The 11,407-nt window shown below is 35.0% G+C and overlaps 1 protein-coding gene across 1 annotated transcript in view; it reads left to right on the top strand.

Annotated features, from left to right (window-relative positions):
• LOC120515020 (box C/D snoRNA protein 1-like) overlaps positions 1-8,998 on the top strand; it is a 51,272-nt gene extending 42,274 nt beyond the window's left edge. The window contains exons 5-6 of the mRNA XM_039735711.1: positions 6,158-6,282; positions 8,135-8,998. Coding sequence (XP_039591645.1) covers positions 6,158-6,282; positions 8,135-8,229 — 220 coding nt within the window. The 3' untranslated portion in view covers positions 8,230-8,998. The remainder of the gene's footprint in view (positions 1-6,157; positions 6,283-8,134) is intronic.
• The last annotated feature ends 2,409 nt before the right edge of the window (positions 8,999-11,407 follow it).

Here is an 11,407-nt window from a genome sequence, read left to right as displayed (position 1 = left end):
AATAGTAAACCAATGAGTGATAAGACGATGTCAGCGGAATTGGTGCGCAATTAATCTGTCACTGACCAATCAGTACTGCCGCTTATACACAGTTCACGCGATCGCAAAGTGAAAGTAAAAACAAGCGCAATTCAAACGCCATTTCAATATTTCACATATTGACAGTGGCTTATCGATGCCCGTGAAATGACATAATTACCCAGCTACATTTGCGAAAGAATGCAAAAGCATTGCCATATATTTTCCTTCCTATGATAGCCCGACGGGCAGGGCTGAGATAGATTTTGGTAGCCCGACTGGAAGACACAATAGCGGGACGCTACTAGCGATTTTATGAGCCCTGCTATATATATATATATATATATATACTGTATATATATATAATATGTATGGTGTTTCTAATAATTCTTTAGGTGAGTGTGTATATATATATATATATATATATATATATATATATATATATATATATATATATATATATATATGTATGTATATATATATATATATATATATATATGTATATATATATATGTATATATGTATATATATATGTATGTATATATATATATATATATATATATATGTATATATATATATATATATATATATATATGTATATATATATATATATATATATATATATATATATATATATATATATATATATATATATATATATATATATATATATATGTATATATATATATGTATATATATGTATATGTATATATATGTATATGTATATGTATATATATATATATATATGTATATGTATATATGTGTGTGTGTATGTGTGAATGTATGTATGTGAATGTGTGTAAGTGTAACCCTAAGCCGGTGTTGTGACTTGTGTTTCTGGGATTAGCTATGGTGTCCATGGTATAGTAATGGAAAAAGAAGATTCAGAAAATGGGAGATGATATTTTGTCATTATTTTTCATACATTAAATACCAGAAGTTTAGCAGATAAATTGGATTTCTAGTTAAGTATGACCACAATCATAAGTATATCAGTTACAGTTGCAGTTAACAGTACATAATATATATAACAGATGTCTAGAATTTCACAGAAATGCAAAGCAGGATTTTCTCTCCTCTCTCCCCCCAACCCAAAGGCTGCAAAAGAAGAAAGAACTGGCTTCACAGTTTGTCATTAACTGTCCTTTCTCAGTGTTTGCTTGAGTATTCCGCATAAGTGCATTCCTCACTTGATTGACCATAATATGTTAAACATGTCCTTTTTTCAGTTCTTTACTCAACAAAAATTGATTGTTTGCATATTTCATCCAGTGTTTACAGTTCTTGCTGTGAATTTTTTTTTTTTTTCAGCTAAAAAAAATTACACAGCTATTTACAGACCTACTTAATCAAAACCTGACCTTGCATGGATGAGTGCAAGGCAACAAACAGCCCTGAGTAAGGTGCCAGTAAATTGCATATGCAGCTCACATGCATGCACTCACACCCACACTCGCATTCACACAGGGGCCGATTTAGAATTACTAAACCCCCAAAAAAGTAAAATGCAGTTTCCAAATTCAAGGTATAATAGTTTTGCCCTATTATTCAACAGCAAACTTAAGAAAAACTGTAAAATCTTTAATTTTTAAAAAAATAACTGTGAGTTTTATTTAGACCCTAGCAGTCCATCCATCAGGATGTCTGCTGAACCTGAAAAGAAAGGTAAATTGATTCTGTGCAGTGTATCTTGAAATGCATTGCACTCTGGTTTACCACCTTGCAATTACTGTGCTTTGAAAAGCACTTAGTACTTGCCCTGCCTTGTTGACAGTGGAATGCCTACTTGATGATCTATATATAAATTTTACAGGCATAATTAATGTTTGAATAAATCCTTCAGCTAACTGAATGTGTCAAGCAAGTGTTTATGTTAAATTCATCTGTTTTTTTAGACTGCATACTTACGGGTTATACAGAATACTTTGTTTATTTTCTTTTTTTCCATGTGGATATTCCTGAGAAAACATTTAAGAAGAAAGAAACCAAATGTTTTATACAAATGGTTTTGTACATTCTGTATGCCATTTGAGAATGATTAAAACTAATAGATTCTTACATTTTAATTAAAACATTGCCCAACTATAGGAATTCACTCTTATTGCAGATGTTCTCCAATTCATCAGTTTCTTAAACATGCAAACACAGCATTGCCCACACCTTCATTCTTGTTTAACATGGACATTAGAGAGTGCCAGTTTGCTGCATGTTGAACTGACATGAAAATAAGAATTTCACTGTACATCTGACATTTATTACTACTACCCTACTGTGGTCTACTGGGCTAAAGCTACCGCTTTGTTAACGATAGACATTCAGTTTCATTATCTAATATTAAGTGATTTGTAAGACTTTTTTTTTTTGTATAAAGACTTTAATTTTTATAAGCAAATGAACACATGCATTGTATTTTTCTTTGCAAGTATGCCATCTTTTTTGTTTGCCTGTCGATAGAGACCTGAATTGGGAAAAGAAGATCCTCTTACAGTTTGCTGCCATAATTTCAGAGTTCAGGAGAACAAAATACCCCTTGAACAACCAAGGTTGACTTAGGCCCCTTGTCTAGATTATGTTCTATGTTTAAAACCATGCACATAGGGAATCCATTCCTGGACGGGTTTATCCGTTCCCGGGAATTCGGGAATCCCACATGTCATTCCCGGGTATCCCTGGCTTCCCGGGATGACACAATGCACGGGCATCTCACATGTGAATGGTTTTAGAATGACCGACACTTATTTTTAATCAAACTACTGCAGTATGTTGACACCAATAAAAGACTAACCTTATCTACAAGCAGTTCATGCTGTCATACAAGTACATGTATCTAGTTCAAGGGTGCCCAATGCGTCGATCGCGATCGCAAAGGTAGTGCAGGTAGATCGCGTTGCATTCAAAAAAAAATTTTTTTTTTTAAACGTTAGTCTGTCATATATCCTCCCTATGGCATTTGCCACTTGATTGACATACAGGCCATTCTGAGATCTCCTTTCTTCTAAGACACTGATCTTCCCGCACGCACAATCAAATGCGCGAGCTACTGCAAAACTCCGGCTGTGATCTAGGTATCCTTCCAATTTATATCGACTAAAGAAGGGATTTTGAAAAAATTGTTTTGGGAGGGTATGGGCTTTATGTGTAATTAGAACAGGATTTTTTTTTCTCTTACAATGTCACAATCGAAGTGCGTTTGTCTGATCTGTCAATCTGTCATTGCTATTCCAAAGAAGGAAAATGTGGAAAGGCACTTTCAAACTGTTCATAAAAACTACGAAACTGACTTCCTTCCGAAAAGCGATCTGAGAAAGAGAAAAGAGAGGGAACTAAAATCGCAGTTAATAGGACAGCCGTCATTTTTCGCTTGGCTGAATTCAAAAGCTCCTTGACTACATTATTCGTCTCTATTTATTTATGCGAGTCAGCCTTTTCTCACATGAAGATTATTAAATCCAAATACTGTAGTGACCATAAATGTATTGAATTGTTATTGTGCCTTAAAGGTTATTCAGTTATGCATGGTGCGACAACATATATTTTATGTATAAAGTATACTCTGTCTGTCTGTCTGTCTGTCTAAAATAGTTTTACTGTACGTGACACGTGTTTCGCCCTAATTCTGGGCTCATCAGGCGTACACCCTCACTGCACCCCCTCTCGGGAATCGGACGTCAGCGCTAGAGGCGAATATATATACTTTTTAATGTAGGTAGATCTTTTCGACCTGGTTATTTTAGGAGTAGCTTGCAAGCCGAAAAACTGTGGGCACCCCTGATCTAGTTAGTTGCGGTAATAAGAGTGTAGAAAGCATAGCTTGTCCGGTGTGCGGTCGTCCAGGCGAGAGAGTACTTCGTGTAGAGTACGCCAGCTGCTGAGAAAGCACGCTTTACCTCCACTGAAGTAGGCAGCACAGTCATCAGATACACTTGTTCTAAATAACGTCCGTGCTTGCCGTGCTGTGAAACACCGCTATTTCAGCTGTTACTGATGCATCCAGTTTCTAGTCATCGTTCTGTGATGGCAAGTTTCTTGACACAGCTAATGCGGATAGAACAGACTGACGCATTGCAATTTCAAGTTGCTGTTCAAAGCTGTTGTCTGACAGACGTCAATGAAGTCTTCAGTTTTCAACTATAACTCTGTTATTTCTTGATCGATTTTTACACTTTTACACGCTATATATGCAAGCTTGGCTGTTCCTGGTTTCCTGGGAATTACAGCAGTTTCATTCCCGGGAATGTGAGAGGGAGCCCAGGATTGGATTCCCTACATGCACATAATCAGTGAGGACAACTGTCTGCAATGTGCTGCATGTCCATTGACTTTGCTGTTATTCTGGTTTTAAATGTGTTGTGGATTCAGCAGAATGCCTATAAGTTAGCTTATGCATTACTGTTTATACTAATCCTTTAAAAAACCTTATTCACACTGTGCTGCATGTGCCTTTTTTGCTCCAGTATGGGTTTGTATACAAGTTATATTTTTTGAACATAAAAATGGAGACATATCACTTGTGTGTTTTTAATGCTTCAATGATTATCCGTACCTTCCGGTACAGAAATAGATCAAACAAATTAGCTAACCCATTACTCAGAGTATATTCTCTGAAGATATTGTTAATGACTTTTGAATAAATGTAAATTAGCAGATGTTTCCCCATACATAACTGCTTTTGGTTAAATCCTAATTGTCAATTAAAGTATTAAGTGTAGATGGTCATGTACAAGAATGATCAACTTTTCCATGCTTTCATGAGAAATAAGATTTTAATCAGTGTTAGCATTTTTCAACATATGGCATTCAAGTCATGCCCCAGAAATCAACTTTTTAAATTTTTAATCTGTTAGCATAGTCCATGCACTTGCATATCACAATTGCTGAATAAAATTTTTAAGTGTTAGAATACACCTGCCACTTATGGTGATTTTTAAAACACGCAGGGTGACAAGTGCATTTTTATTTATTCTCCCAAAAAATGTTTCTTGTTAGATGAGGTTCTCTAAATTGAATAAACAATAAAATAAAATATGCATCACAGGAGTCACAGTTTTTCTCTGAATTTACAGAAATTCTTAATTGTAGTCAACAATTTGAAAATCAAAGTTTTTGCTAAACAACTGAAGTATGAACCTTTTACAAGAAATGTCTTAATGTTTACCCTACAACTATAGAAACAGTAATAGCCCGTCATTATAAAATTTCAGACTTATGATAGACCTTGTGCTGTATATTAAAGAATGTTCGAACTAATATCTTGATGATGTACAAATCTTGCATCCACTGGGAGACATCAGTAAACCTGCTTACCTTGTAAATTTTTGTACAAACAGATTTGGATTAAGCAGGTTTTAAAGTGTCAGTAAGTACACGACAGAGTACATGTGAGTGAATGAGAGGGAGCTCAGAGGAGTGATGCGCAGGTGGCAGAGTTAAAGATGCTAAGATTTGCATTGGGTGTGACGAGGATAGACAGGATTAGAAATGAGTACATTAGAGGGTCGGCGCAGGTTGGACGGTTTGACGACAAAGTCAGAGAGGCGATATTGCATTGGTTTGGACATGTGCAGAGGAGAGATGCTGAGTATATTGGGAGAAGGATGCTAAGGATAGAGCTGCCAGGAAAGAGAAAAACAGGAAGGTGCAAGAGAAGGTTTATCGATTTGGTGAGAGAGGACATGCAGGTGGTGGGTGTAACAGAACAAGATGCAGAAGACAGGAAGATATAGAAAAAGATGATCCGCTGTGGCAACCCCTAACAGGAGCAGCCTTTTGAAAGTGTAATGTTATTGGTATTTGAAATCCAAAGTAAACTGCCATGGCTTGCTAAAAATTATTTTATTAGATCGCTTCTTTATAAATTAACAAATACATTGCATAATTCAAGGTGTCCGTTTCCAACATGTTGGGCTGTTTTTTACTTACATCTAAGTGAATACAGATATTTCCTTTACAAATGTCAATATTGCTTCAATAATAAAGGGAATACATGTTTGTACATACAGTAATTTGTGCCTATATTACCTTCTTACGATTTTCTGATGTGCCTTTTTGTATTTTTTTTTTATATAAGCTGCAAATTTGAATGTAGTATTTCTCCTACATACAGTATGTTGTGCTGATTTTTTTTCTGCCTATTTTAAAGGTATTACAAGCTGGATCCTACAAAAAGCCTCATTGAAAACCTGAAGAACAAGACAATAATTGAATACCCTACACTTCACATTGTGCTGAAAGATCAGGCTTCGAAATATTTAATTCTTGGCCAAGGTACATTGGGTTTCATTTTTCTGCAATGTAAAATAAAAGCAGATGGTAGCTCGCTGTATAATTTGGCTTTAATACTGTATGTGGTAAGATTAACAAAGTTGTTCTCACAGTGTTTCTAATATATAAAACGTAAAAAAGTTGAAATACAGTTTTGTGTCACTGTTCAAGCTGTGATTTTTATTTGCTACATTACACAGTCAAATAATTGTAATACATGTTATTAACTGAGTGTCATTTACTTTCTTACATTAAGATAACAATATTTAACGATATAGGTTTATAAAACTGAGAAAGAAATCCAGTTTTAAATTAAATATATGGAGTGTATTGTTTATACATTAGTTTGCCTAATCTTATAGAAAATACAGTAAAATAATTAATGGTTATGCTGCACATTTTTTGCAGAGTTCTCTTTGGAAGGTTTTTTGTTAGAATAACTAAGTTTTGTTTACAGAACAAGCTTCTTCAGTCCCAGTTAACAGAAAAAATCTGTAAAATGCGTGTTAGTTATTCTGGTACACTGACCTTTTCACCAATATCATATTGTTTTTACATTTTTCACCAGTTTAGTCTGATTGTCATGTGGCTTTCTTATTTGCCTGTTTACATTGCTCATAGGGGTCTCTTGTAAAAAAAAAAAAATGAAATGTCTTTTTTCTTTTAATAAGTTTTTATTTATTTATTTTGTTACATCAGTCCAAATTAAGCTCAGGTGCATCCTGTTTTCTTGAGAGGTCACATCAAAAAATGTAGTCCACATGTGGTTAGTTTAGTTTGCGGATGTGATTTGAGAAGAACAGCACTTGTCTGTACAAGGTTCCCGACAGCTTGACATGCATTTATTATGCAGAACAGAGTGCTGACCATATAACATGAGGAGAGTAATAACAGTGTTGAATTCTCCTGGGAGTGGTTGTGTAAATTATTAGGAAATAAAAAAGTACCATACCATCCACATCCTTCACTTTTTCCTTGTGAAAGTACTGACTAATATCTCCGTAACCAGCTTGCTGAGACACTGGCCCCATGGCTGTAAGTTAAAGAAACCAGTTCAGAGAATCTCATTCAGCTATTGTTGCATTCTTTAGAAAATGGAATACTAGAGTTGCATCACACTAAATGTGAGATGATTTACCAAGGTCCATAGCAGACCATTTAGCAGAAGACCCAACCCTTGTGTAACACCATGCTCAACACCCTTGTATGAAGCATTGTAATGGCACTGACAAATTTGTGAAGATACAGGATTTTGTCAATCCCTTAAAAAAACTTGCTTTTAATTTCTAAAAAGACTTGAGCACAAGTTCACATTCCAGCTGGGTAAAAGCATCAAATTTAAATGCATAGAGACTGTCAGGTGGCTTCAGCCCAAAAAGGTTGTTTGAAGAGAATATGCAAGGTAAATATGGTCATAGCTATGAATGTTCAAGACTCGAGTTATTAGCTGAAGCTATTGTATTAAGTGGACAAATAATTAAACAAAACATTCCTTCATTTTCCATTGCAAAACACACTCAAATGCATACTACCATACCAACTCGTATAGGACAGTTTAGTGTTAGTGTTTAATTTTTTTGGGTTTAATAAATACCTTCTAAGTGTAAGTACTATATTTATTTTTGGCAGCCATGGCACTTTATTCCCATTTGAAACAACATACTGTACAACATGGCCTCTAATTTTGTCGTGTTTTATTCACTTAAAATCAAGGTGTGTAAATTCTATACAATAAACATCTATAAAATATTTTTCTTAACGGTTGGTATAAGGCATGTGCATATAAACTGTGAGATCTGTAAGAAATCAAGTTTTGCTTTATAAATAGCATGCCAATTCATCTTTCTCTTAACAGAGATCGCAGAATGCTGTGAGACATCTCAAAATGCAGTCCATTTTAAAGAAGAGGATGAATTGGAAGAAGGAGAACTTAGAGATGACGATTGTTAAAAAAAAAATATGGTTCTTTAAAACAATTTTAAGACAATTTTTACACTGCCATTTAATAAAAAGTAAATTTTTGCTGCAGTAAAATGAACTTCAGTGTCAATGTGTTTATTTTTTGGGTCAATTTATCATAGTTCTTTCTTCTTCAAATATTTGTTTCCTCACATTTAACCCCCCAATATCTTCATTAAATATTATTTTGTAAGCATTCAAAACTGTTAATGTGTTTTAAAGCATATAATTGGGTAATTTGAATATAATTATTTTCATCTGCCAGTTTTAACAATATATTTTTTTTAATGTTACTGTAAGTGTGTAGAAAATTGGAGTAACAACTATAAGAAACTGTTCAGTGCTTTTAAACGCAGTAGTTATCGGCTTTATGATATGACCATTGTTATTAGGTAAATGTGTTTTTCCCTCACTGTATCATTTATGAAATCATGTCACTATGTGCAGTTATTATTTTTAATTTCCTGGAATTTATAGGCTATTGAAACCACATGCAGTGTTATCAACTTAAAATAGCTAAATGCTGTACAGTATATAAAATATTATTGCATTTATCAATTGCAGGAAAAGTTTTTTGGTGATGTTATTACTCAGTAAATGAATATGTTTTCCCCAAAACTAGTACTTCCCTGTTCTGAAGTCTTGAATTTGCTTTAAAATTTATTGTATAGTTTGATTGCTGCAACTTGGGTAATATAGAACATTTTTTTTGGTGTATGCAAGTTGGAATTTGCAATAAAACCTGTCTATTAATTGGAAACTGGCGGACAAAAATAATTTAATGCTTTTTTACTTATATTACAGAAAAATAATATAGAAAAAATTTTTAGTGTAGCACTATTGCTGTACCTTAAATCACAAACAATTTAAACCAAAGTTTGAACTACAGATATGTAAAGTATGTAGACTATATGCTTGAATTTCCTGTAGTTTTTGATAATTAGACAATGCTTCATTGAGCTGGAGGAGAAATGGACCACTGACTTAAGATTATGAGGTTTGAGTGTCCTCTCTGGGACAGCCCTGCAGCATTTTACATCCATTCGGCATTCTTTCATTAAAGCATGGATGTACTGAAAGTGAGGTGACGAGCAGAGTTAGTTGTAGCTGTAGTTAGTTCCATTTTCAAGCCTTAGTGAGAGAGAGAGAGCGACTCTCCAGTGTCTTCTAAAGAATTCTGTCAGAATATTTGACTATGCAAAAACAGTGAGCTAGACATCAACTGGAGGTGTTTACAGAGACATTGAACTCTTTTGGAGATCTTTAACCAAGTGGACTTGTATTCTTTGAAGAAAATCATGATGGAGGCAAGTGGTGAAAGTTGGACCTTTTATACGGCAAAGGTTTTAAGAAACTGCAGTGGCAAGACTACAGGAATGAGACGTGGCCAGGCATGTTCAAATCCCTGGGTATTGAATGGATGCCCCAGTTAAATTTCTCTCTCCAGTATTGTATTAATGGTAATGGGCAGCATCCAAAGACTAATAAACTGGTATACTCTCTTTTAAAGCTTTTAGACAGTGTGTTTCTTCTGCTGAAGCATTACATTCCTCAGACTTATTCCAGGGGCTGAAATGGAAACTCCAGCTGAACCTCTGTTCTAAGTGTCATAATGTGGATTATGTCCTGCGATTGAATGGGGAATAATAATTTCTTCTTGTGCAAGTGTTAGAAGGGATGTGAGTGTATTCCTGTCCAGTCTATACATTGCATAGATTTAAAGAAGGCTTATGATCTCATTACTCTCTGAAAAGTTTTTTGCGATTATAGTGCTTTAAGGCTACTGCTGCTTCAAGCAAGTGTCGCACTTGTATTCTTGGAAATTATTTCTGTTAGTTTTAAAATGGGCTTTAGGACTCTTGCCTATAAATGATTTTTGCTGTACATGATATTAAGACCCACCCTGTGTTTTAAATATTTAAGTATTTAGGTGGGATATGTTTGCTCTGTGCATATTCTGATGTTGTAGGTCTGCTCTAACAAGCTTTGAGGAGAAAGTATGATCAAGGTACTGGTGACTTGGTCTTACTCTCTCTGACATGAAGAAGTTTTCAGTAGGTAACTGATTGGATTAGAGCTAATTCCAAAATGGGAGAAGTCATTTGAGAATGTTGAGGATGCACACTTGGCCACTTCTTCATAATGTGTGTCTGGTATGGCCCACTTGGAAGAGAAGGATAGACTAATCCAAAACGAGGTCGAACAACTGAGAGCTGCTCAGAAAGGCTCACTATCTTTGGCTCAGCTTGCTGCCACAAACCAGGTTTCCATCCAAGGAGTTTTTGAGAAAAAATATTTAGCGCTTCAAATTTTAGCTGATGGAAATGCGAATTATCGATAAAATGTTGTACATGTCGACATAATATTTTTCCGTTTAACTTTAGTGCATAAATTCCATATCGATACTTCAGATGTTGCAAAAACTACATTGGAAACACTTTTTGTCGGGGAAAAAAAGGGCTTTAACGCAAATAAATGTGTCCCATGATACATTTTCATCACGTGAAATCAAAACGAGAATGGCGGAGCGGTTTGCATGGTCTGATGAAGAGACTCATTATTTCTCGTGATGAGCCAATGCAGTAGCGGATAAGCTGGGTCTCCTGCTACTAAAAGGGGTACCTGAACTCCCTCCACATCAACTGTAGCCTGGGGGTGTTTCTTAGGATGTCTAAATAATACAAAAACCGCAAAGGTAATTTACTGTGCCAGTCAAAATATTTAATAAACCGTGTGTTTCATTATCTAAACATTTTTTCTTATTATTAAATGGCAGATGTTTTAGCATATATGAGAAATTCTGTCATTAATATTAACTTTAGTTTTTTTTAATTAAACGTCATTATTTTGTATTAATTCAAATTTCAGTTTTAATTAAAAACCTTAAGGGAAGCAGGTTACAGTACTAATTCAGTTGTTATCGCACTGAGAAGGGATGTTGAAAGGTAGGCTCACCTGTACAGATCCGATGCTGCAAACACAGCTGCATCATGGGCACTTCCAGGAGTGCCAACGCAAATGTCTCGTATCATGCACCTGTCATCAACAAGGGCCTGGAGAACAATAGATGGCCACCCTTTGCAATTAATGTAATCGCGGTAGCCTTCCGTCGGGGGAAGAATAGGCACATGTGTGCCATCCAGCGCACCGTAAATCTGTGGCACAAGAT

The sequence above is a fragment of the Polypterus senegalus genome, chromosome 14, assembly GCF_016835505.1.
Source record: "Polypterus senegalus isolate Bchr_013 chromosome 14, ASM1683550v1, whole genome shotgun sequence".
NCBI classification, from domain to species: Eukaryota; Metazoa; Chordata; class Cladistia; order Polypteriformes; family Polypteridae; genus Polypterus; species Polypterus senegalus.
The sequence above is the reverse complement of the archived record's forward strand: the minus strand, read 5'-3'. Positions and strand labels throughout refer to the sequence as shown.